At 51.8% G+C, this 26560-nt stretch overlaps 1 protein-coding gene and 5 non-coding genes across 6 annotated transcripts in view; 3 read left to right on the top strand and 3 right to left on the bottom strand.

Moving 5' to 3' along the window:
- The first annotated feature begins 810 nt into the window (after positions 1-810).
- TRNAM-CAU (transfer RNA methionine (anticodon CAU)) lies at positions 811-882 on the top strand. The gene has a single exon. It is a non-coding gene; the product is annotated as a tRNA-Met (tRNA).
- A 634-nt stretch (positions 883-1516) lies between these two features.
- TRNAQ-CUG (transfer RNA glutamine (anticodon CUG)) lies at positions 1517-1588 on the top strand. The gene has a single exon. It is a non-coding gene; the product is annotated as a tRNA-Gln (tRNA).
- Positions 1589-8180: 6592 nt separating this feature from the next.
- Positions 8181-8252, bottom strand: TRNAQ-CUG (transfer RNA glutamine (anticodon CUG)). The gene has a single exon. It is a non-coding gene; the product is annotated as a tRNA-Gln (tRNA).
- A 634-nt stretch (positions 8253-8886) lies between these two features.
- On the bottom strand, positions 8887-8958 carry TRNAM-CAU (transfer RNA methionine (anticodon CAU)). The gene has a single exon. It is a non-coding gene; the product is annotated as a tRNA-Met (tRNA).
- An 848-nt stretch (positions 8959-9806) lies between these two features.
- Positions 9807-9888, bottom strand: TRNAS-AGA (transfer RNA serine (anticodon AGA)). Its single transcript has one exon. It is a non-coding gene; the product is annotated as a tRNA-Ser (tRNA).
- Positions 9889-22013: 12125 nt separating this feature from the next.
- LIMS2 (LIM zinc finger domain containing 2) overlaps positions 22014-26560 on the top strand; it is a 29938-nt gene continuing 25391 nt past the window's right edge. The window contains exon 1 of the mRNA XM_056498363.1: positions 22014-22180. Coding sequence (XP_056354338.1) covers positions 22170-22180 — 11 coding nt within the window. The 5' untranslated portion in view covers positions 22014-22169. The remainder of the gene's footprint in view (positions 22181-26560) is intronic.

The raw sequence follows: 26560 nt of genomic DNA, 5'->3' as shown, positions 1-26560 counted from the left end.
GCTGCACAGGTACCACCCACAGCTGGGCGCCAGGGACAGCAGCTGCAGCTGCCCTCAGGGCTCCTGCGCTGGCAGCCCCGCCTGCTCCTGCAGAGCAGCTGCAAGGGAGGAGCTGCTGGCAGCCTTGCCTGCCTCCTGAAGGGCTCTCTTCAGGCCAAGCAAAGCCTGAGGGGCACGTGTGAGGGCAGGGGACAAAACCCATTGCTGCTCTAGGGGCTGTGCCCTGCAGCCAAGCCACTTGGTGTGGGGGGAAAGAAGCTCAGGGACGTGGTCTGCATTTATGAAGAAGGAAAGGGGAAATGCACCTGGAGCTGAGGATTTCATCACCTCGCAAGGGGGAAAGGCAAGAACTCGCACCGTGACAACCAGCTTAGCATCAAATGCCCAGAACTCACATCTTTTACTTCACAGTAACCATGAGCAGCATTGAGCTGAGGCACCACCACAATCTGCACAGCTCAAACAGGAGAACTCATTCTGTCGCACTTGCAAGCAGAGGAATCCCGTGTCCCTCCCTGGGCAGCAAGAACTGAACTGTCGGGCAGGTGCAGTCCTGCAGTGTGCTGGGAGCAGAGCTGGGTGTCTGGGCAGGGCTGCAGCGGTCAGGCTGTGGCTGGATTTTGGGTGCCCTCATCCCTAGCAAGGCCCAGGGCTGCAGCCTGCCTCCGGGGGTGCCTTGGGAAATGAACTTGTCAGGGAGTGCATTTTGTGTGGGGGGAGGCCGAGCAGAGAGGAAGGGAGGCAGTGAGGGCCGGCAGTGGCCGCAGCATCAGGCCGTGCTGAGGGCAGTGGCAGCCAAGGCTCAGGGGGAGCAGAGTGGCGCAGCGGGAGCGTGCTGGGCCCATAACCCAGAGGTCGATGGATCGAAACCATCCTCTGCTAAGGCTCTTTTTTCACCAACACTGCCTCGCCCAACAACTTGTACCCTGCTTGGCTCTAGCTCCTGGGCAATGCTGACCATAGCCTCCCTCTCCCCTTTGCCTATGCTCCATGCTTTTGGTGGAAATGACACAGCTTCTCTAATTTTTTTAACTAACTTTAGTTAGGGTTTTTATTTTTCACCTACATCCAAGGCAAGGGAAACTTAAGCTTTTTCTTCAAAAGATTCTGTTTACCCAAGGTTTGTGTTTCCCTGGGTGAGGCCAGATGTTTTCCTCTCACTAGTACTTATGAAGCTGGACTGACTTGGACTGGAGAAGAGAAGGTAAGGGGGCTGCTGCAGAATGAAGTTAACTTGCCAAGGAGTGCCTTAGTCAGAATGAGGTTGCTGCAGTTTGGAAAAGAGAAGATTGTTCAAGGTTTGTAGCTCGATGCTTGTAAGAGGGGCCATGGTAGGCTGCAGAAGGAGCTGTGGTGCTGCCCTGAAGGGTGGTGTGATTAGAGAGTGCCTGAAAGCCCTGCAGGACGGCTGCACTTGGTGATAGATGTCCAAGGTGATGGAGAGACAGGCAGGATGAGCTGGGGGCATAAGGCTGAGCGAGGCTGAGGCCAGGGGCCAGAGGTTGCCTGTGCAGAAGGTCCTATGGTGTAATGGTGAGCACTCTGGACTCTGAATCCAGTGATCTGAGTTCAAATCTCAGTGGGACCTCAGTCCTTTTGCTCCCTCAGCCTTTCCCTCAGCATGCTTCCACACTCAAAGCTCTACTCTGCTGCTGCTTCACTTGTGCCGTGTTCTCTGATGAATCCCACAGCAGCTGAGGTGGAGACCACCCACTCAAAATGGCTCAGGCACAGGAGGCTGCCCTGGGAATCTTGGCTTCTATGGCAGATGCATCCAAAAACAAGTGGAGACTGAGATACAGGCTCTGAACAGCTGTTCCCAGGTTTCATCGGTCCCACAGTAACAGCAGGTTACTCTGCGTGGTATTACATGTATGCTCACCCCTGTCCACTGCTCCTTCCTTACTCCTTTCCTGTGTGGCTCCTTTTCCTCTCTTCCCTGCCAATTTCTATTGCTCTGCAATCAGTTCCAGCAGCTCTACCAACATTGGGCACTGCCCCATCATTAGGGTTCCATTTGATGCCATGGGAGGGGGAAGGACCTTCCTGGCAGAGCAGGTGGTAGCTGAGGGAGGAGGAGAACAAACAACCACGACTCTCCAGCGATGCTGCTCAAAGGCTTTAATGAGGAGGAGCAGAAGCGATGGCACAGAACAGAGACCAAGGAACACGTGTGGGGGAGCAGGGAGGGAAGGAGATGGGCCCATTAGGCAAGGCCAAAGGGGAAGATGCGGCGGCTTCAGCAGATCTGCCCGCAGCGGGAGAAAGGCAGACACAGGCCTGACCCGCCCAGGCCAAGGGAGCCCCCAGAGGAGATGGGAACCCCCGCGGTGCTGAGGGAGCTGCCCACAGCAGCTGACAGAGAGGATCCCACGGCTGTGCTCTGAGGGAAAGAGGTGATGATGGGGCCCGGCATGGTCACCACCACTGGCGAAGGCTCGATGTACACCGTGGAGTCAGCGCAGCGGGCAAGGCAGGGCTCACTGCAGCTGCTGGCAAGGGGCGTTGGGCCACAGGGGCCGCAGGGCCGTGGGGGACAGGGTCTGCAGCAAGACATCTCTGGGTGCAGGAGGCAGAGCTGCAACACAGAGCAGGGAGCACCAGGCAGCCCCAGGATCAATCTGTCTCTCTGATGGTCTTCAAAACACACCCTGAGCGTACGGCTCCCACCACCCTCCTCGTGCCCTTCCAGTGCCACGGCACAGAAACGCCGCCCCACTGCAGGAACAGGACCCAGCACTGAAGGCCCCTGTGCAAAGGCTGGTCCCAGCCCATCCCCACAACAGACATGGCTGTGTTACACATGTTACATGTCTGGGATGCACTGGGGCATTTTGTTACACCACGGCAGGTGCAAATTCTGCTGGGCACATCGCCCTGTGGCCGAGCCCCACTGCTCCCCTTCTGCTGGAACCAAGCCCCCTCTTCCCAGCTGTCCCAGGCACCAGCATGGAAAGGCTGACGGCCCTTGCACAGTTCTGTGTCAGGGCCCAGCTGAGGCGGCCCAAGGATCAACCCGGGCAGCCTCCATGGCAGCAGTTCAGCCCACAGGGAGGGATGGAGCGCACTCAGGCTTACCTCGTTCCTGGAGGAAAGGGAGGCCAGAGAGCAGGATGCAGGGCCTGGAGCAGAGCAGCCTTTTATGCTGTCTCCCAGAGCCCTGTGGGGCCACAAACATTCCTTGTTCCTGAAACATCCAAACTCCTGGGAGTGGCCACTTGTGAGTCCCCGCTGCTCATGAGGTCCCTGCCTCTTTCATCTCAAATATTGTTCTCTCATTTGTACCAACCAGAATTGTGCAATGACTCTTAGAATTGCTTGGGGATGGAATGGAGCTTAAAATTACCAAGCTCGAACCCCCTGAAACGGCTTCTACAACTTCCATGGAGAACCTATTGCAGTGTCTCAAGACTCACAGAGGAAAAGATTCCTTCCCAATATTTAATCTAAATATGCCTTCATTCAGTTCATAACCTGTAGCCCTTGTCCCATGCATACACACCCAAAGCAAGTATCCTTCCCCTTCTTAACTCAATGTCTCCTGGTTGCCTTCTCTTCTCTTTCCTACACAACACAGGTCAATGGCTTCAGTAGCCTGATGGTTTTGTGGCTCCTCTGGACCCACTGCAGCTGGTCTGTGTGTTTCTTAGGCTCTGGGTCCGAGAGCTGGAGGTAGTACCCAGCTATGGTGTCATGAGTGTTGAGTGGAGCGGGACAATCCCCTCCCTTGACCTGCTGGCCATACAGCTCTGGATGCAGCACCGAATATAACTGAAAGTTTTGCACTGGGCTGTGAGCAGGCTGTGTAGGTGCATGTTCAGTATTTCAACCACCTGCAAGTTCTTCTCTGCAGGACTACTCTCAGCCCACTCGTGGCCTAGCCTGTGTCCATGTTTGGAGTTGCCCTGACCTTGGCACTTGTCCTTTTTGAACTTCATGAGGATTGCACAGACCCACCTCTCCTGCCTGTCCACGTCCCTCTGGATGGCATCCCTTCCTCTAGAGTATCAACCCCATCTCTCAATGTCATCCACAAACCAGCTGAGAATGCACTCAATCCCTCCTCACATATCTCCCAAGAAGGAGTTAAATATTCCTGGTCCCATCACCAAACCCTGAGAATCCACACTCATCACTGGTTGGACACCACTCAAGCTGGACATGGGCTCTCAATCACAAGTCCTTGAGTGCCGCCACCCATCCAATGCCATGTGCACTGAGTGGCCACCCCCCATAAAGTCCATGACACTCTTATTTAGAGAGAAAGATGAAAAGAGCAGGTCCAGCAGTGCCTGTCTCAGGGAATCTCCACAGCCGAGTGTCCCTTGAAAACTAAACAAGGCCCTGATGCATTTTACAACCAGAACTCTGGCCTCAGCTTGGGAAGTTGGCATCCTCTAGGAAACAAGGAATCAACACGTACGAAGGTGATCAAAGTCATGGCCATGTCTCTACCTAAAGGCAAATTGAGCCATGTTCTCACACACAAATTGACCCACTTTGCTGCATGTGTCCAGCCCTGAGGCCAGGATCTGGATGGCATCTTTGGGGAAGAGGCTGAGGGCAGGGAGCCCACAGGTCATGGCTCCTTTTCCTGGGGCAGGCATCACTTTGCCCATTCAATTCACTTCACAGTTCAAAGGGATATTGGATCAGGCTCGAAGAGCATGTGGGAATCACAGTGATGTGGAAGAGTTAGGAAAATCCAACTTGAGCTTCAGGCAAACTTGAATCATGCTGATGTGGAAATGAATGCACATGATGCCCTGGTCTCAGGCATTCCAGGGATACCAGAGCATACAGGCTCTTTCCTCCAAAACTTCTTCCTTTCTCCTTTAGGTCCTCTGGGGAGATATCACCCCTAATCCTGAGAGTTCCTCACTGTCCATGTCTAGAAGTCACCCCATAAGCCTGTAATCTGATCATCACATGGAGTGCCCATTTCTGGCACTGCGGAGTTCGCAGTTGGGTTAGTGTTCCCATTTCGTGTCCCTGGGATCAAGGGAGATGTTGGGGATCTCTTATGGAGAGAGGCAGTCCCAGAAAATCAGGCAGAACAGAAGGGCTGCAGCCCCTGAGGCATGGGGGGAGTTGAGGGCATTGCTCTTGTGCAACCTGGTGGAGATGAGCAAGGAGTGGAGGGGGGCATGGAGCTGCTGTCCCCAGCACCTCCTGGCATTTCTGGAGACAAGGAAGCCAAACTCTCCTGAGAGGTGCACTGTCAAAGGGCAAGAGGCAGCAATCACAAGTTGCAAGAAAGGAAATCCCATGGCTGCCTGGGGGAAAGACAAGGGACAAGCCTGGGAGAGCTGCACAAGGGATAGTGACCTCTTTCTGAAGCTGTGTCAGTGCTTAGAAGGCAGGAGGACAAGGCCCAGAGCCTGCTGAGGTACCAGGGCAGTTTGATCTGCCCACAGCAGTTGAGAGGAGCACAAGGCCAATTGAGCTCCAGCCAGACCTTCTGGGACCGATCTGGAGTACTCTCACTCACTACAGCCCTTGAGCAGCCATGAAAAGACCACATCTTGGGAGACAGCAAAAGCAGGAGATTGCAGAGAAGAACCAGGTGATCCATGAATGGGGATAAAAGGTGGGCAAATCCCTTCATGGCAGCAGAACATTGAGGACAAGAGCTCTGTTATCCCTTGGGTGCCTGAGTGTGTGGCACCCAGTCCACTGAAGTCCACACTGGGTGACTCAGGTTTGCCTGGAGCTCAGGGATTTTCCCAGCTCTTCCACATCACAATGACACCCACATGTTCTGGGAGACTGATCCAGTGTCCCTTTGAAATGTAAAATGCATGGAATGGGAAACTCCATCCCAGACCCAGAAAAAAGGAGCCATGGGCTCTGGGCTCCCAGCCCACAGCCTTTTCCCCAAAGCTGCCAGCCAGGTCTGTGGCCTCTGGCATGAGCTGAGCAAAACAGGTCAGTGTGGCTGTGGGTCTCTTACAGGGAAGGATGCGGCATCTCTTTGATCACAAAACCAGGCCATGGGACAGCCTGTGGGCTGTAAGCAAGATCCCCATGGCTGTCACTCAGGCCTGCAGGGACATCCTTCCAGCTGAACATGGCCTTTCCTTGTCACTGAGCTTTGCCACCTCCCTGCAGAGTTGGGTCTCTTCCCCTCTATGGGCTTGTGCAGTGTTGACTTGCTGCCTCAGCTGACCCACAGTCCTCTGCATATCTCTGATGACCCCGTGGAAGAAATGACTCTCAGGATTAGCCTGAGTGCCTGCACTGAGAGCTCCTGAGAGCTGACCTGAGGTGTCTGTTCATGGCTGAATTTTGCTGTAACTGGACCCAAATTAACCATCAAGAAGAACAAGTGACAGAAGCAACAGACACTACACAAACTCATTTCAACACACGCTGTACACTGGCCTGGGTACTCCAAGTCAAGCGGCTTAAGGAACCTGAGATAAACGTGAATCATTTCCATGTTTGGTGGTGTGAAATTGGTGAAAATGCCTGAGATGAAAGAGGCAGGGACCTCATGAGCAGCGGGGACTCACAAGTGGCCACTCCCAGGAGTTTGGATGTTTCAGGAACAAGGAATGTTTGTGGCCCCACAGGGCTCTGGGACACAGCATAAAAGGCTGCTCTGCTCCAGGCCCTGCATCCTGCTCTCTGGCCTCCCTTTCCTCCAGGAACGAGGTAAGCCTGAGTGCGCTCCATCCCTCCCTGTGGGCTGAACTGCTGCCATGGAGGCTGCCCGGGTTGATCCTTGGGCCGCCTCAGCTGGGCCCTGACACAGAACTGTGCAAGGGCCGTCAGCCTTTCCATGCTGGTGCCTGGGACAGCTGGGAAGAGGGGGCTTGGTTCCAGCAGAAGGGGAGCAGTGGGGCTCAGCCACAGGGCGATGTGCCCAGCAGAATTTGCACCTGCCGTGGTGTAACAAAATGCCCCAGTGCATCCCAGACATGTAACATGTGTAACACAGCCATGTCTGTTGTGGGGATGGGCTGGGACCAGCCTTTGCACAGGGGCCCTCAGGCCACTGTGCTGGGTCCTGTTCCTGCAGTGGGGCGGCGTTTCCGTGCCGTGGCACTGGAAGGGCACGAGGAGGGTGGTGGGAGCCGTAGGCTGAGAGTGTGTTTTGAAGACCATCAGTGTCTCTGGAGAGAGCTGGGGGACAGAGAGACAGACTGATCCTGGGGCTGCCTGGTGCTCCCTGCTCTGTGTTGCAGCTCTGCCTCCTGCACCCAGAGATGTCTTGCTGCAGACCCTGTCCCCCACGGCCCTGCGGCCCCTGTGGCCCAACGCCCCTTGCCAGCAGCTGCAGTGAGCCCTGCCTCGCCCGCTGCGCTGACTCCACGGTGTACATCGAGCCTTCGCCAGTGGTGGTGACCATGCCGGGCCCCATCCTCACCTCTTTCCCTCAGAGCACAGCCGTGGGATCCTCTCTGTCAGCTGCTGTGGGCAGCTCCCTCAGCACCGCGGGGGTTCCCATCTCCTCTGGGGGCTCCCTTGGCCTGGGCGGGTCAGGCCTGTGTCTGCCTTTCTCCCGCTGCGGGCAGATCTGCTGAAGCCGCCGCATCTTCCCCTTTGGCCTTGCCTAATGGGCCCATCTCCTTCCCTCCCTGCTCCCCCACACGTGTTCCTTGGTCTCTGTTCTGTGCCATTGCTTTTGCTTCTCCTCATTAAAGCCTTTGAGCAGCATCGCTGGAGAGTCGTGGTTGTTTGTTCTCTTCCTCCCTCAGCTACCACCTGCTCTGCCAGGAAGGTCCTTCCCCCTCCCATGGCATCAAATGGAACCCTAATGATGGGGCAGTGCCCAATGTTGGTAGAGCTGCTGGAACTGATTGCAGAGCAATAGAAATTGGCAGTGAAGAGAGGAAAAGGAGCCACACAGGAAAGGAGTAAGGAAGGAGCAGTGGACAGGGGTGGGCATACAAGTAATGCCACACAGAGTAACCTGCTGTTACTGTGGGAAAGATGAAACCTGGATACAGCTGTCCAGAGCCTGTATCTCAGTCTCCACTTGTTTTTGGATGCATCTGCCATAGAAGCCAAGATTCCCAGGGCAGCCTCCTGTGCCTGAGCCATTTTGAGTGGGTGGTCTCCACCTCAGCTGCTGTGGGATTCATCAGAGAACACGGCACAAGTGAAGCAGCAGCAGAGTAGAGCTTTGAGTGTGGAAGCATGCTGAGGGAAAGGCTGAGGGAGCAAAAGGACTGAGGTCCCACTGAGATTTGAACTCAGATCACTGGATTCAGAGTCCAGAGTGCTCACCATTACACCATAGGACCTTCTGAACAGGTAACCTCTGGCCCCTGGCCTCAGCCTCACTCAGCCTTATGCCCCCAGCTCATCTGCCTGTCTCTCCATCACCTTGGACATCTATCACCAAGTGCAGCCGTCCTGCAGGGCTTTCAGGCACTCTCTAATCACACCACTCTTCAGGGCAGCACCACAGCTCCTTCTGCAGCCTACCATGGCCCCTCTTACAAGCATCGAGCTACAAACCTTGAACAATCTTCTCTTTTCCAAACTGCAGCTACCTCATTCTGACTAAGCACTCCTTGGCAAGTTAACTTCATTCTGCAGCAGCCCCCTTACCTTCTCTTCTCCAGTCCAAGTCAGTCCAGCTTCATAAGTACTAGTGAGAGGAAAACATCTGGCCTCACCCAGGGAAACACAAACCTTGGGTAAACAGAATCTTTTGAAGAAAAAGCTTAAGTTTCCCTTGCCTTGGATGTAGGTGAAAAAAAAAAAACCCTAACTAAAGTTAGTTAAAAAAATTAGAGAAGCTGTGTCATTTCCACCAAAAGCATGGAGCACAGGCAGAGGGAAGAGGGAGGCTATGGTCAGGGTTGCCCAGGAGCTAGAGCCAAGCAGGGTACAAGTTGTTGGGCGAGGCACTGTTAGTGAAAAAAAGAACCTTAGCAGAGGATGGTTTCGATCCATCGACCTCTGGGTTATGGGCCCAGCACGCTCCCGCTGCGCCACTCTGCTCCCCCTGAGCCTTGGCTGCCACTGCCCTCAGCACGGCCTGATGCTGCGGCCACTGCCGGCCCTCACTGCCTCCCTTCCTCTCTGCTCGGCCTCCCCCCACACAAAATGCACTCCCTGACAAGTTCATCTCCCAAGGCACCCCCGGAGGCAGGCTGCAGCCCTGGGCCTTGCTAGGGATGAGGGCACCCAAAATCCAGCCACAGCCTGACCGCTGCAGCCCTGCCCAGACACCCAGCTCTGCTCCCAGCACACTGCAGGACTGCACCTGCCCGACAGTTCAGTTCTTGCTGCCCAGGGAGGGACACGGGATTCCTCTGCTTGCAAGTGCGACAGAATGAGTTCTCCTGTTTGAGCTGTGCAGATTGTGGTGGTGCCTCAGCTCAATGCTGCTCATGGTTACTGTGAAGTAAAAGATGTGAGTTCTGGGCATTTGATGCTAAGCTGGTTGTCACGGTGCGAGTTCTTGCCTTTCCCCCTTGCGAGGTGATGAAATCCTCAGCTCCAGGTGCATTTCCCCTTTCCTTCTTCATAAATGCAGACCACGTCCCTGAGCTTCTTTCCCCCCACACCAAGTGGCTTGGCTGCAGGGCACAGCCCCTAGAGCAGCAATGGGTTTTGTCCCCTGCCCTCACACGTGCCCCTCAGGCTTTGCTTGGCCTGAAGAGAGCCCTTCAGGAGGCAGGCAAGGCTGCCAGCAGCTCCTCCCTTGCAGCTGCTCTGCAGGAGCAGGCGGGGCTGCCAGCGCAGGAGCCCTGAGGGCAGCTGCAGCTGCTGTCCCTGGCGCCCAGCTGTGGGTGGTACCTGTGCAGCGTGCTCGGCTGCCCGCAGCCCAAAAGGGGCGCGTGCCCCGTAGTTGGCAGGATTCGAACCTGCGCGGGGAAACCCCAATGGATTTCTAGTCCATCGCCTTCACCACTCGGCCACAACTACCTGCTCCAGCCCTCCCTGGCTGCTCATCACATACCCTGTGCCACAACACCCACACCCAGGCGCTTCAGCCCAAGGCTCCTCTTACAAACCAGTGTGTGACATTGCTTCAAAAATCACTGCCAAGGCCAGCAGCAAAAGACACATTTAATAGTAAAGGGAAGCACAACAAACTTCCTTGCCAACATTCACTCTACTACTTACAGGACAGTTAAGGCACAACAAGTTAAAACAAGCAACAGTAAACCAAACCAAATCCAGGCACTCTCCAAACTGAGAAATCAACCAACAGCTGTGGAGGAGAGGGGGAGTGTGTGTGTGCGTGTGTGACAAAAGACAGTGAGGGCAAGGATATAAAGGAACACAGCCTGCAAGAATGACAGCACTTTACCTCAGCTTATTCCTTGTAACTAATTAATATCTCAACCTTAAAATTTGACAGACGGAAAACACTTAATAGCACTCAAATTAACTTACAGCTTCAAAATTCTCGATGAACTGTAGCCCAAGTGGAAGCCCACCACTGTAGCTGCAGTTTTGGAAACAGCTTCCAAATATCTTGGTAGTTGTTTCCAGGGCTTGCCACCATGGATTATGCCAGAGGTGGAATGTGAGGTTTCATCTCTGATGACTAAGTCAAAACATCTTGTGAGCCCATAAACAGCTCTGTCCTGAGTGAAGCTCCTGGAGGTTCCTGGACCACAGCAGGCGGTGCCAGCACCTCCCTCGGGGTGGAACATCTCTGGCAGCTTGAGAACTGTAAAGTTGGGCTACTCGAAAGGCCACCACTGTTGATGAGACCTGGTTTGATGCACACACACATCCCCCCCACTCCTCGAACTACAGCCCCCGCTTGGTTGAAAAATGCTAAGGGAATTGGTGTGAGTATTTCACTGGGCACGAGGGGGCTATTCCATAGGTTTACATACACCTAAATACAGAGAGTGTGTTTGTGTGTGTGTGCGCATGTGAGAGAGAGAGAGGGAAAAAATTGATAATGGCATGAATATTGTCACTGTGAATTTGTAATTAAATCCTTGCTGTGACTATCAATCAAGTGCCGCAAAACTCTTTTGCACACTTTTAATTCTGTATCCATATCCTTTGCAATTCCATATAGTTCTAAATGCAGTCTCTCTATAAATCATTCAAAATTGATTTCAATTCAATATTCTCTTTATGCTTTGTCCATTTAGTGAGTGACAGAGTGAACTTTGCCATCAAACTCTTTTGAAGGCACACTGCTTATGTCCAGCCATGGAATAACTGCTCTTCTCCTTTCCAGCCCACAATCCTGTACTCATTACTGAGACATCCCAACAACAGCAGTAGCAGAGAGAAGATTGAATATGCTATGCATTTGTGAAGAAGCTTTGACAGGAAAGAAAATTTACTCAAAATATCTGTGTAAAGTCTGACAAGGAAGAAATGCACTGGGCCCTGCAGGGCCATGATCTCCAGGTTAAAGACTCAAGTTCAGACACTGAGGCTTTGGTGCTCTGCTGTAATTTTTGGGAGTTTTTGTGTAGCTGCTGGTAAGCTCAGGACAGCAGCCAGTGCTTACCCTGGCAGAGCAGGTGGTAGCTGAGGGGGGAGGAGAACAAACTAGCACAACTCTCCAGTGATGCTGCTCAAAGGCTTTAATGAGGAGAAGCAAAAGCAATGGCACAGAACAGAGACCAAGGAACACGTGTGGGGGAGCAGGGAGGGAAGGAGATGGGCCCATTAGGCAAGGCCAAAGGGGAAGATGCGGCGGCTTCAGCAGATCTGCCCGCAGCGGGAGAAAGGCAGACACAGGCCTGACCCGCCCAGGCCAAGGGAGCCCCCAGAGGAAATGGGAACCCCCGCGGTGCTGAGGGAGCTGCCCACAGCAGCTGACAGAGAGGATCCCACGGCTGTGCTCTGAGGGAAAGAGGTGATGATGGGGCCCGGCATGGTCACCACCACGGGCGAAGGCTCGATGTACACCGTGGAGTCAGCGCAGCGGGCGAGGCAGGGCTCACTGCAGCTGCTGGCAAGGGGCGTTGGGCCACAGGGGCCGCAGGGCCGTGGGGAACAGGGTCTGCAGCAAGACATCTCTGGGTGCAGGAGGCAGAGCTGCAACACAGAGCAGGGAGCACCAGGCAGCCCCAGGATCAGTCTGTCTCTCTGTCCCCCAGCTCTCTCCAGAGACACTGATGGTCTTCAAAACACACCCTGAGCGTACGGCTCCCACCACCCTCCTCGTGCCCTTCCAGTGCCACGGCACGGAAACGCCGCCCCACTGCAGGAATAGGACCCAGCACAGTGGCCTGAGGGCCCCTGTGCAAAGGCTGGTCCCAGCCCATCCCCACAACAGACATGGCTGTGTTACACATGTCTGGGATGCACTGGGGCATTTTGTTACACCAGGGCAGGTGCAAATTCTGCTGGGCACATCGCCCTGTGGCCGAGCCCCACTGCTCCCCTTCTGCTGGAACCAAGCCCCCTCTTCCCAGCTGTCCCAGGCACCAGCATGGAAAGGCTGACGGCCCTTGCACAGTTCTGTGTCAGGGCCCAGCTGAGGCGGCCCAAGGATCAACCCGGGCAGCCTCCATGGCAGCAGTTCAGCCCACAGGGAGGGATGGAGCGCACTCAGGCTTACCTCGTTCCTGGAGGAAAGGGAGGCCAGAGAGCAGGATGCAGGGCCTGGAGCAGAGCAGCCTTTTATGCTGTGTCCCAGAGCCCTGTGGGGCCACAAACATTCCTTGTTCCTGAAACATCCAAACTCCTGGGAGTGGCCACTTGTGAGTCCCCGCTGCTCATGAGGTCTCTGCCTCTTTCATCTCAAATATTGTTCTCCTATTTGTACAACCCAATATCGTGTAATGACACTTACAAGCAATTTGGGATGGAATGGACCTTAAAATCATCTAGCCTGAGCCCCCTTAAACAGCTTCTAGTTCTATACAACCTCTTGCAGTGTCTTGCCTCCCTCAGAGAAATTTATTCTTCCCCAGCATCTAATCTAAATATGCCTTCATTCAGTCCGTAACCTGTAGCCCTTGTCCCATGCCTACACACGCCAAGCAAGTATCCTTCTCCTTCAGAACTGAATGCCTTTTGGTTTCCTTCTCTTCTCTTTACTACACACCCACAGCCCTTCTCTTCAGCCTGTCCCCACAGTCAATGGCTCCAGTAGCCTGATGGTTTTGTGGCTCCTCTTGACCTACTGCAGCTGGTCTGTGTGTTTCTTAGACTGTGGGTCCTAGGGCTTGAGGTAGTACCCAGCTATGGTGTCATGAGTTGAATGGAGCGGGACAATCCCCTCCCTTGACCTGCTGGCCACACAGCTCTGGATGCAACACCGAATATAACTGAAAGTTTTGCACTGGGCTGCGAGCAGGCTGTGTAGGTGCATGTTCAGTATTTCAACCACCTGCAAGTTCTTCTCTGCAGGACTGCTCTCAGCCCACTCATGGCCTAGCCTGTGTCCATGTTTGGAGTTGCCCTGACCTTGGCACTTGTCCTTTTTGAACTTCATGAGGATTGCACAGACCCACCTCTCCTGCCTGTCCACGTCCCTCTGGATGGCATCCCTTCCTCTAGAGTATCAACCCCATCTCTCAGCTCAATGTCATCCACAAACCTGCTGAGAATGCACTCAATCCCTCCTCACATATCTCCCAAGAAGGAGTTAAATATTCCAGGTCCCATCACCAAACCCTGAGAATCCACACTCATCACTGGTTGGACACCACTCAAGCTGGACATGGGCTCTCGATCACAAGTCCTTGAGTGCCGCCACCCATCCAATGCCATGTGCACTGAGTGGCCACCCCCCATAAAGTCCATGACACTCTTATTTAGAGAGAAAGATGAAAAGAGCAGGTCCAGCAGTGCCTGTCTCAGGGAATCTCCACAGCCGAGTGTCCCTTGAAAACTAAACAAGGCCCTGATGCATTTTACAACCAGAGCTCCAGCCTCAGCTTGGGAAGTTGGCATCCTCTAGGAAACAAGGAATCAACACGTACGAAGGTGATCAAAGTCATGGCCATGTCTCTACCTAAAAGCAAATTGAGCCATGTTCTCACACACAAATTGACCCACTTTGCTGCGTGTGTCCAGCCCTGAGGCCAGGATCTGGATGGCGTCTTTGGGGAAGAGGCTGAGGGCAGGGAGCCCAAAGCTCATGGCTCCTTTTCCTGGGGCAGGCATCACTTTGCCCATTCAATTCACTTCACAGTTCAAAGGGATATTGGATCAGGCTCGAAGAGCATGTGGGAATCACAGTGATGTGGAAGAGTTGGGAAAATCCAACTTGAGCTTCAGGCAAACCTGAATCATGCTGATGTGGAAATGAGTGCACAGGATGCCCTGGTCTCAAGCATTCCAGGGATACCAGAGCACAGAGACTCTTTCCTTCAAAATTTCTGCCTTTGTCAGGGGCATTACCAGACCTTTTAGGACTGCTTCCAAACCACTGTGTACATCTATGTAATCATGTGCTGTTTCTGCAGCTTTCCAAAAAGCAATGCCCTTCTGTGGCTGCTCAATAGCCCATGAGATGCAGGGAAACCCAGGATAATGGAGGTTGAGAGAGACCACTGGAAGTCCTCTGTTCCTCTTCTGAGAAGTACAAAATTTGCAGTTGCCTCCAGAAGCCATGGACCTTGCCTCAATTCACTCTGAACGCTGCCATGTCGGAGAAGTCCCTTCCATGGAGAAAGAGCCCCTTTTATGGCAGAAAGGCAGATTAAGAGAGAGAAAGTCTTTCCTAACAGAGCTTCCATTCTATGTCCCCTGTATATTTTTCAGCACTAATACTGAGAGTTCCTCACTGTCCATGTCTAGATGTCAACCCATTAGCCTGTAATCTGATCATCACATGGAGGTGCCCATTTCTGGCACTGTGGAGTTCGCAGTTGGGTTAGTGTTCCCATTTGGTGTCCCTGGGATGAAGGGAGGTGTTGGGGATCTCTTATGGAGAGGGGAAGTGCCAGAGAACCAGGCAGAACAGAAGGGATGCAGCCCCTGAGGCATGGGGGGACTTGAGGGCATCACTCTTGTTCAGCCTGGTGGAGATGAGCAAGGAGTGGAGGGGGGCATGGAGCTGCTGTCCCCAGCACCTCCTGGCCTTTCTGGAGACAAGGAAGCCAAACTCTCCTGAGAGGTGCACTGTCAAAGGGCAAGAGGTAGCAACTACAAGTTGCAAGAAAGGAAATCCCATGGCTGCCTGGGGGAAAGACAAGGGACAAGCCTGGGAGAGCTGCACAAGGGATAGTGACCTCTTTCTGAAGCTGTGTCAGTGCTTAGAAGGCAGGAGGACAAGGCCCAGAGCCTGCTGAGGTACCAGGGTAGTTTGATCTGCCCACAGCAGTTGAGAGGAGCACAAGGCCAATTGAGCTCCAGCCAGACCTTCTGGGACCGATCTGGAGTACTCTCACTCACTACAGCCCTTGAGCAGCCACGAAAAGACCACATCTTGGGAGACAGCAAAAGCAGGAGATTGCAGAGAAGAACCAGGTGATCCATGAATGGGGATAAAAGGTGGGCAAATCCCTTCATGGCAGCAGAACATTGAGGACAAGAGCTCTGTTATCCCTTGGGTGCCTGAGTGTGTGGCACCCAGTCCACTGAAGTCCACACTGGGTGACTCAGGTTTGCCTGGAGCTCAGGGATTTTCCCAGCTCTTCCACATCACAATGACACCCACATGTTCTGGGAGACTGATCCAGTGTCCCTTTGAAATGTAAAATGCATGGAATGGGAAACTCCATCCCAGACCCAGAAAAAAGGAGCCATGGGCTCTGGGCTCCCAGCCCACAGCCTTTTCCCCAAAGCTGCCAGCCAGGTCTGTGGCCTCTGGCATGAGCTGAGCAAAACAAGTCAGTGTGGCTGTAGGTCTCTTACAGGGAAGGATGCGGCATCTCTTTGATCACAAAACCAGGCCATGGGACAGCCTGTGGGCTGTAAGCAAGATCCCCATGGCTGTCACTCAGGCCTGCAGGGACATCCTTCCAGCTGAACATGGCCTTTCCTTGTCACTGAGCTTTGCCACCTCCCTGCAGAGTTGGGTCTCTTCCCCTCTATGGGCTTGTGCAGTGTTGACTTGCTGCCTCAGCTGACCCACAGTCCTCTGCATATCTCTGATGACCCCGTGGAAGAAATGACTCTCAGGATTAGCCTGAGTGCCTGCACTGAGAGCTCCTGAGAGCTGACCTGAGGTGTCTGTTCATGGCTGAATTTTGCTGTAACTGGACCCAAATTAACCATCAAGAAGAACAAGTGACAGAAGCAACAGACACTACACAAACTCATTTCAACACACGCTGTACACTGGCCTGGGTACTCCAAGTCAAGCGGCTTAAGGAACCTGAGATAAACGTGAATCATTTCCATGTTTGGTGGTGTGAAATTGGTGAAAATGCCTGAGATGAAAGAGGCAGGGACCTCATGAGCAGCGGGGACTCACAAGTGGCCACTCCCAGGAGTTTGGATGTTTCAGGAACAAGGAATGTTTGTGGCCCCACAGGGCTCTGGGACACAGCATAAAAGGCTGCTCTGCTCCAGGCCCTGCATCCTGCTCTCTGGCCTCCCTTTCCTCCAGGAACGAGGTAAGCCTGAGTGCGCTCCATCCCTCCCTGTGGGCTGAACTGCTGCCATGGAGGCTGCCCGGGTTGATCCTTGGGCCGCCTCAGCTGGGCCCTGACACAGAACTGTGCAAGGGCCGTCAGCCTTTCCATGCTGGTGCCTGGGACAGCTGGGAAGAGGGGGCTTGGTTCCAGCAGAAGGGGAGCAGTGGGGCTCAGCCACAGGGCGATGTGCCCAGCAGAATTTGCACCTGCCGTGGTGTAACAAAATGCCCCAGTGCATCCCAGACATGTAACATGTGTAACACAGCCATGTCTGTTGTGGGGATGGGCTGGGACCAGCCTTTGCACAGGGGCCCTCAGGCCACTGTGCTGGGTCCTATTCCTGCAGTGGGGCGGCGTTTCCGTGCCGTGGCACTGGAAGGGCACGAGGAGGGTGGTGGGAGCCGTACGCTCAGGGTGTGTTTTGAAGACCATCAGTGTCTCTGGAGAGAGCTGGGGGACAGAGAGACAGACTGATCCTGGGGCTGCCTGGTGCTCCCTGCTCTGTGTTGCAGCTCTGCCTCCTGCACCCAGAGATGTCTTGCTGCAGACCCTGTCCCCCACGGCCCTGCGGCCCCTGTGGCCCAACGCCCCTTGCCAGCAGCTGCAGTGAGCCCTGCCTCGCCCGCTGCGCTGACTCCACGGTGTACATCGAGCCTTCGCCAGTGGTGGTGACCATGCCGGGCCCCATCATCACCTCTTTCCCTCAGAGCACAGCCGTGGGATCCTCTCTGTCAGCTGCTGTGGGCAGCTCCCTCAGCACCGCGGGGGTTCCCATCTCCTCTGGGGGCTCCCTTGGCCTGGGCGGGTCAGGCCTGTGTCTGCCTTTCTCCCGCTGCGGGCAGATCTGCTGAAGCCGCCGCATCTTCCCCTTTGGCCTTGCCTAATGGGCCCATCTCCTTCCCTCCCTGCTCCCCCACACGTGTTCCTTGGTCTCTGTTCTGTGCCATTGCTTTTGCTTCTCCTCATTAAAGCCTTTGAGCAGCATCACTGGAGAGTTGTGCTAGTTTGTTCTCCTCCTCCCTCAGCTACCACCTGCTCTGCCAGGAAGGTCCTTCCCCCTCCCATGGCATCAAATGGAACCCTAATGATGGGGCAGTGCCCAATGTTGGTAGAGCTGCTGGAACTGACTGCAGAGCAATAGAAAGACATTGGCAGGGAAGAGAGGAAAAGGACCCACTGGGAAAAGTAGCAAGGAAGGAGCAGTGGACAGGGGTGGGCATACATGTAATGCCACACAGAGTAACCTGCTGTTACTGTGGGACCGATGAAACCTGGGAACAGCTCTCCAGAGCCTGTACCTCAGTCTCTGCTTGTTTTTTGATGCATCTGGCATAGGAGCCAAGATTACCAGGGCAGCTTATAGACATTGTCCGCAGCACCCTGTGTCTGCTCCTCTCCCAACTCCCATACACTTCTAGCCAATACTGTGGCCCTTGGGAATACCTGCTTGGCCCTGACTAGATCACCCTAGAAATGGTCCCAGCAGCAAACTAAGGAGGGAGATAGCTTCCAGGTCTTTGCATCAAGGACACATGGAGCAGCCTGAGCCACGTCTGCCCCTGCATAGGCCTGGAGTTACCCTCCTGTGCCTGGGAAGCTGGAGATTGAGCTGCCTGTAGGAAAGGGAGGAAGACCTGTGTGCCCACAATATGCAGGGCCTTGAGGGGGAAGCTGTGCCTGCTGCTGCACAACTTCATGGCCACCTGTTGCCTGGACCAGGTGGCAGGGGCAGATGAAGAGCAGAGCAAGGGCCAGGGGTGTCCAGGGAGCTAGAGGTGAGCACGGTAAAAGTTGTTGGTGAGGCAATATTGGGGAAAGTGTACCCTAGCAGAGGATGGTTTCAATGAACCTCTGAGTTATGGGCTCAGCACATTCCACTTCACCACTTCTTTCCTGCCAGGTTTTAACTGTCCCTTGCCCCCCCCAGCCTGATTGCTGGCCCTTGCTCTCTCCCTTCCCCTCTCTTTGGCCCTGGATACACTTTTGTCATTCCTAGAAAGGTTAAGCTTTTTGAATAAATTGTCTACAAGATTTTAGACCCTTGCCAGTGATACCTGATTCTGCCCAAAGCCCCTGATGTCTATAATTTTTAAATATTTAATATTGCAAGCAAGAAAAAACATCAAGGGTCAGTCCTGCAAACATCCATCCAGAGACTGGATCCTTCTGGTGGTGGTCTGAGGGCATGCTAGCAGGTGTCAAATGCCTTTGTGTGGAATTATGTTCCTGTTTACAAAATGCATTGACAGCCTGCTCTAAATTGTCAATCCCAACAACTGTTGATATGGCTCCCCTTTATGCCTTTGAAAATTTGACCAAAGATTTTGCAATTATGTTAAGAATATAGAGCATTGTAATATGATACCAATTATGTAACCACAATATGGCAAGAAGTAGTACAATAAAAATTGTCTTACAGAGTTTTTTTTCTGCTTTTTTCCAGTTTATTCTGGAAATGGAAGGTCTCTTCTGATGGACCTCTGCTTATCTGCTGCTCATCTGAAGCACTTCCCTCAATGGCATAGAAACTCAGCTTAAAATACAGGTGAAAACTAAGTCAAGACTGAAGTATTCAACACTGAATCAACTGCAGCAAAGTCAAGCTTTCTATCCTGGAAATAAAGTGAAAAAGAGGAACAAAAGAGAACTCTTGTACCAGTACATCACCGCTGGAAAAGGCTCCAGAGAAAACACTAGTTCTTTTATTGTGAAAGGCTTGACTGCACCCATTTCCCTGACTGTGGCCCAGGCAGGTCTGATGCTGCTTCTGCTCTGATTACTCCTTGATGGAGTTTTTTAACTCATCAGACAAAATAAAAGGCAGTTAAAAGTGTATTCCTCTGGAAACCTCACAATATCTATTTATGAGCAATCACAATTTGCTCTCTAAAAGCATTAAATAAAAATGCATCGATCATGAGCAAGTACATTGATGTCAGTAAGGGTACTTGGGTGCATGACTGGAACAAAGAATAGGAACAGACTTCTGGGGCTTAGTTAAGATGTTATTCATGGACTGCCTGTAACATGACTGCCTGTACAATATCATTCATAGAGAAGGAGCAACATGTGGAGGTGATGCACTCTAGGACCTTCTTGTTAAGGTACGCTCATGTTATTTTTCAGTCTACAGGTGATTCCATTTAACTCTTTTACATTATCTAGGAATGATAAATAAAAATTGTGTAAATTGCTACACTGAGTATGTGTGGGGCTGGGGACAAGTGCCTTCCTCAGTGCCACCATCATGGCTCGCAATACAATAACCATACATTGTAATCTGCTGTGCCTGGGTGTGGTGTTAGGAGCAGGTATCCCCGCACAGCCGGCGCGCTGAACAAAGCAAACACCCGCTTCTTGCACTTAGTCTCGGAAGTGTCTCTCAGCCTGGTTTGGGGTGATTCTATCTCCCTTTGATCTCTAGAGCCTGGGGTTCCTGAAACCTGGTCTCGCTAGTAAAGACCAAGGCAAAGGAGTCATTCAGTGTATCAACTTTTTCCATGTCCTGCATCATCAATTAATCATTAATCAATGAGTGCATTTCTGCATGCTCAGACAGAGCAAGAAGATAGGAAAAATAATAATTAATTACCTTATGCACTTTTTTCCTGTAAACTGCCAGCCAGATGCTTTAGGGAATATACCTGTGTGGCCAGTTAAAACATTTCCACCCACACCCAGGCGTGCACATACACGCACCACACACTGTAGGAATTCTCTGAAGACTCAAGCAGAGGCCGGGAGTTCTGAAGGCTCAGGGGAGGATGATGGAGCAACTGTTCACAGCTATTACAAAAGAAACCAAAATCATCTCAATATGAAAGGAAACTGCAGGTGTTGTTTTATTTTGACAAAAGAGCAAAAACTAGAACAACCAGTTGTACTTCTAGACATGCAGAGTTAGAACAACGCAAAACTAATTTCAGGGTTATGCTCACATAGCTTGTGAATTTATGAGGGTAGAAGCTTGCCAGGCCGAGCAGGATGATGGGCTGGATGAACTGAGCACACACATGTCCAACCACACAGCTGCAGCCCCTGACCTGTCAGGGACACTTCTGTCTGCCTGAGTCCTATAAGTGGACCATTCCCCAAAAGAACTGTGGCCTAGAGACAGCCCACACTGGAGCAGGTTTATGCTGAAGGACTGCTGCCCCAGAGAAGATCTACAGTGGAGCAGGGGGAAAAAGGGAGGAACAAGAAACAACAAAGGTAAACTGTTATTAAATGGCCACAACCCCCCACTGGGCAGTGAAGGGAAGAGATAAAAGTTTCAGGAGTGACTCATGAATCCTTTAGGTTTCCGAAGAACCTTTAAGATCTTCAAGTCCAACCATTATTCCAGCACTGCCAAGGTCACCAGTAAGTCATGCCCCCAAGTGTCACATCCACACATCTTTTAAATCCCTCCAAATATGGTGACTGTCCTGTGCAGCCCGTGCCAGTGCATGACAACCCTTTCTTTCAATGAAGAATTTTTTGCTAATATCCAATCTAAAACTTCCCTGGCACAACTTGAGGCCACTTGCTCTTCTTCTTCTTGGGAGAAGACCCCAACCCCTACCTGGTTACATCAGGGAGTTGTAGAGAGCACGAAGGTCCTCCCTAAGCCTCCTTTTCTCCAGGCTGAGCCTCCCTTCATTGGTTCTGGTGCTTCAGACCCTTCACACCTCCATTCCCTTCCCTGAACATGTTCCAGCCACTCAATATCTCTCTTGTCATGAGGCCAAAAACTAACGCCAGGATTGGAGGTGTGAGCTCAAAAGTGCCCAGTACCCAGGGACACTCACTGCCCTGGTCCTGCTGGACACACTGTGGCTGGCACAGACCAGCTGCCATTGGTCTTTTTGCCCACCTGGATACACTTGGAATCATGTTCATCTGTTGACAGCCAGCATCCCCAAGTCCTTCCCCTCCAGCCCCTTTCCAGCCACTCTGCCCCAGACCGGAGTGTTCCAAGCACTTGGTGACATGAGCATAGGACCCAGCAATTCACCTTGTTGACCCTCAAACCACGGGCCTCAGCCCATCGGTCCAGCCTGTTCAGACCCCTCTGCAGAAGCCTTCCCATCCTCCAGCAAATACACACTTCCCCCAATTGTGTCTGCAAATTTACTGAAGGTGCACTCAATTTCCTTTCCAGACCACTTTCTAGAAGCCTTCCAGACCTGTCTTCAGCACCCAGCGCCACTTTCCCTGGCCGCGGGGGTGTGTGCAGGGATGAGCAGCCCTCAGCACAGGCCGGGAGCGCGGCTGCTTTGATCTCAGGCACAACGCCACGGCAGCGCGGTGTGTGTGACTGCGTACCAGCAGCGGCTCGCCCAGCGCTGCCGCTGCACCCCACACCCATAGCGGCTGCCATGCGTCCACTACCAGGTGGGGCGAAGCAACTCCGGCGGCAGGACAGGGGCAAATGCCGTGCCTGTCCGTCTCTGTGTGTGTCGGTGCAACCTCCCCCTCCTTCCGCTGCGCCGCCTCGCTATTCCGTATTTCTTTCCCTTTATAGGAAAAGTATGCGCAGGTCCGGGGGGGCTGCCCTGAGTCACCGAGGGCTGCGTGCCCGCCCTCGCCGCCGGGGCCGCGGCCGGGCCGGGGCGGGGTCAGCGCTGCCCGCCGGGCCCTCAGCGCTGCGGCCGAGCCGCGTGTCCCGGCCCGCAGCCCCTCGGCCTCAGCGCGGAGCTCGCCGCCATGACGGGCAGGTGAGGCCGGGCACACGGGGGCCGGGCGGGGGTCGGGGCCGTGCCGTGTCGGGAGCAATTCCTTCTCGCCCTGGGTAACGCGCTGAGGGCCTGCTGGGAAGGGTCGGGGAGAAGGCTTTGCTGCTGTGAGGCTCGGGCGGAGCTGTGCCTGAGCCCTGCCCGGGGACACGGCGGAGCGCAGAGCTGGGCAGAGCGGGGCGGGAGCAGCTGTGGGTGCTGGAGCAGTGCGGGAGCAGCTGTGGGTGCGGGCAGGGCGAGAGGAGCAGCTCTGGGTGCGGGCAGTGCTGAGCAGCTGTGGGTGCTGGAGCAGCTGTGGGTGTGGGCAGTGCTGAGCAGCTGTGGGTGCTGGAGCAGCTGTGGGTGCTGGAGCAGTGCCGGGGCAGCCGTGGGTGCTGGAGCAGTGCCGGAGCAGCCGTGGGTGCGGGCAGTGCCGGAGCAGCTGTGGGTGCTGGAGCAGCCGTGGGTTCGGGCAATGCCGGAGCAGCCGTGGGTGCTGGAGCAGCCGTGGGTGCGGGCAGTGCCGGAGCAGCTGTGGGTGCTGGAGCAGCAGCCGGCTCTCTCTGGCCACTTGGCTTGACCCACGCCGGCCGCCTCCACCCGGCGTTCCCCCGTACCGCGACCCCACCAGGGCCCTTCTCCCTGATCTACACGCAGCCCATCTGCCCACAGAGTCACTGCTGGCCTTGCAGTTAACATGTTCCAGAAGCTGTTTGAATCTGGAACTTGATTCTCCTCTCTTGCTGTCTGACAGTGGAGAACGCTGTGAAGCGACTTAATTGACAGTTGCAAATGAGGAGCAGTGAAGGCATTTCCTGGCATTTTGCGAGGGTTTGCACAAGTGCTTTAATGTCACTTTTTTCTCCCATCAAATAAAGCCCATATATTATAAGCAGTTTGTGAAAGTAAGCTTGCTTTTGTAAAATGTCTTGGAGATGAGAAGCACGAAGAAGTAATACTGCAATTAGCAAGGTGCCATTTTTAGGATACTCATCCTCATGAATCCTGCTATCTTTAACACTGAAGCATTGTTCTTCATTATTAGGAATATCGAGATGGATTCAGAGCACTTTGTGTATGAGTATCCACTTTCCTTTTGTGTCAAGTCTTGATGTTTGTGTTATGCAGCTTTTTCTGACTATGCAAAGTGGACCCTGATTAGTGGGTTGTTGGGTGTGAGAACCTGCTGAATAATTGTGTATGCTTATCTATGATTTGGGAAAGTCTTTGTGATGACAAATTGATGCTCTTGGGTGATTATACGTGCTCAAAACTCTTCTTGATTCTTGCCTCATGTCTTTAATGGTCCCTTTTTATATTTTTCTAACATGTGAAACAGGTGCATGCTTGCAAGTTTATGTTCATTTTCTTACAGCTAGAGGAAGACTCACGTGCCTTAAATGTTCACAGGTCATGGGTGCCCATCCAGCTCTTGAACAGAGAAAGATGGAGAGGACTTGGAAAGAACTGTGGCTGTAGGAACCCAGCTGATTTTATTTTTTCAGAATTGTGGCATGGTACTGTGTTGAATGACAGGCTTACCTTGGTTGAAGTCACTCAGTTGGGCAGTGGGAAGTGCTGGTGGACAGTAATCCTTGTCTTCTCTCCATGATTCCTCTGAAAATTGCTGTTAAAGTTCAACATTATTCATTGGAAGCTCTGACATGGGCAATTCCAGGGTAGCTGAGACACTGCAGTGTGCTGTTCAAAGTGATGCAGGATTCTGTTCTCTTTTCCTTGGGTTTACTTCAGAGGGCTGTTAAAATGAGCAGGCCTTGGCTTTAGCTGGTGAAAAGTGAATACAGGTGTTATTTGAAGTTTTCAGAAATGCTTGTCCTAGGAAGTTTGTCAGCTATGAACATTTCTAAAATTCTGTCTGCTGTGGTTCCCAGGTATGGACAATTAACTGTCCAAGTTGTCACAGCTGTAACTGTGCTGGCTGTTTCCTTGTTAATAGTATCATCCATTTTAGGGTAGTAGTTTCCCAGCAAAGCATTACAGTGTCTGTGTAACGTTGCACTGCTCAGCACCTTGCCTGGCTGATGCCATTGACAAGCTCCTGTTCAGTGTTGTTTTTCAGGCTGGGATAGACTCCTATGGCATTGGAAAGAATTCAGCATTGAGAATGCTCTTCCTTAGATCCAGCTGCAGGTCACTCTGCTGGGTGGTACCCAGATGTTGTTCCATGTTTGTTATCTGGTAGTTCTTCAAGTCTGCTGACATTATGTACTCAGATATTCTCTAGCTTTTGGGACATAGGATTTTTAGGGTTCTGGGAGATGAACTGCTTCACCACTGGAGCATCCCCACAATATCCATCAGTGGGAACCTTCCTGAGCCAGGAACGGGACATAAATGTCCTTTGAAGCCATTGGCACAGGGAATGATCATGTTGTTTTGCAGTGTTCTAAAGTGAAGAAGAGTGGGAAACACGAGGTGCTGAAACAGTGTTCTTTTTCACTTCATCTTTCTTAAGTAGAAATATGAAAGTAATCTCTTCTGGATACTCTGATTACAGATGCATTATTGGTATTAAAATACATGAAAAATAACTCTATTTTCATTGTATTCTGTCTCATTTGGCTGCAGAGGGCATCTCCTAAATTTAAAAACCTTCAGGGATTTGATTTATTGATTTTTAGTGTTAGGGAAAAATATAAGTCCAGGAAAAAGAAGTGCACATCTTTCTTTTTGTGTACTCGTAGTAAAAAATTACTAAAATTAGGTGACTATCTAGCAAATGAAGTGCAAGTCTTAAACATATCACTAGTTTCATTTTTACAGTGTGAAGATTATATTTTGCTAGAGAAAACTGATAACTAGATAATTGGATTTTAGCAGTAATATTTGTGACTGCCAGGTCTGGGCTGTGCTTTTGGGGAAATAGAGGAGGAGAGCCGCTTCCCTGACCTGCTGGCCACACTCTTTAGTTTTATGAGGTTACGTGTTGTTTTAATGACATTTAAAAACAAATTCTGTATAAGAGATAGTGTCTTAGATGTAAAAACAGTATGTTTCTTAGCAGTCTTTCAGTGATTTTATATACAGTTGGTGTAATTTTTGGAGCATTTAGAAGTTAACTATGATACTTCCTTACCAATAGGAAAGGGAAAATTGCTTCTAGAATTGTATTTGATGCATTTAGTCCATCTGTTCATTTTGACTTTTGCCTTTTTGAGTATTGTTGGAGTTGGGGGGGGGGGGGGGGTTGGTTATTTTTGTTTGGTTAGCTGGATTTTGTTGTTTTATTTTTCTTTGTCTTTGTGATGGGTTTATCCTTAAGAAAGAGGATCTGTGAATGACCAGCGAGCAAAACTTTGTCAAATGCCCAAAGCAGAAACTAAACAAGAATGAGAGTTTCCTTTAAGACTTTGCATTAAATTGATTTCTAAAGGCAACACAAAACAGCCCAGGCACTTTTCACCTTTGGGTTTTCTAACCAACACCACAGCAGCAAAGCCCAAGAAAAAAAAATATTTCCTAAGTGCATGTTTCAGAGCATAATTATCTTCATAAGAAATTTTTGTTATCACTATACTTGGTCAAATTGGGATCTGGATACGCCTATGTACTTCCTGTAGTCAACAAAAGAAGAGCAGCTGCATTTACAGATATGCTTATTGATTGTTCCTAATCCTGTGAAGGTAAGAAATAACAGTATACTTTTTTGAATTAGGCTAGCTGGTTAGATGATTTTTTAATTCAGTAGAGAGCTGCTGCTGCTTTACGTTAAGCAGTTGCAAATAAAATGGTTTGAAAGAGGAGGGAGTATAAAGGACAATATTACAAAAGGTTCTTGGTGCTGAGTAGACAGTACCTGCATTAAATAAGAGGTATCTTATCTCTCTGAGTTAGAAGCAGCGGTTTCTGCTCTTCTGGGTTGAAAATGTGGTTTTAATCTTAATCTTTAGATCTAAATTTGCTCTCTAGATAGGAAGGTCCTTAGTCTGTTCTGGGGCCATGGAGGTGCTTCTCTGAGGAAGAACCTGAAAATGCCTGAAAGAAATGTGGCTGCTTCCTTCTCTGCTTTGTAACCACCTGTAAGAGTTTGGTATCAACCCTGTCTTAAAAGCAATCTATCAGGATGGAAAGGAAAAACAAACCTGTGCATTTTCCCTCTTTATGTGTAAAGTGGCAAGAGAGGAGTAAGTTTGTGTTGTAGGATGGCAGGACAGGATGTTTGCTGTTGAAATTTGTTTTTTTTTTTTCTTTAATCCCCCCATCTTCTCTTTTGAAGGAGAGTCATAGTTTCAGTGGAAGAGTTATTGTTTGAAAACCAGTAGAATGTCATATAAGTCAGGTAAAAGCTTAAGTGCTTGAGAGAAAAGGGGGGATTTTGTTAGATTGCTTAAGGATGAGGGAGATTAATGTTGTGGTGATTTA

This window comes from Oenanthe melanoleuca, chromosome 9 (assembly GCF_029582105.1).
Source record: "Oenanthe melanoleuca isolate GR-GAL-2019-014 chromosome 9, OMel1.0, whole genome shotgun sequence".
Taxonomy (NCBI): domain Eukaryota; kingdom Metazoa; phylum Chordata; class Aves; order Passeriformes; family Muscicapidae; genus Oenanthe; species Oenanthe melanoleuca.
Note: the sequence above shows the minus strand (reverse complement) of the source record. Positions and strands in the feature narration are given on the sequence as shown.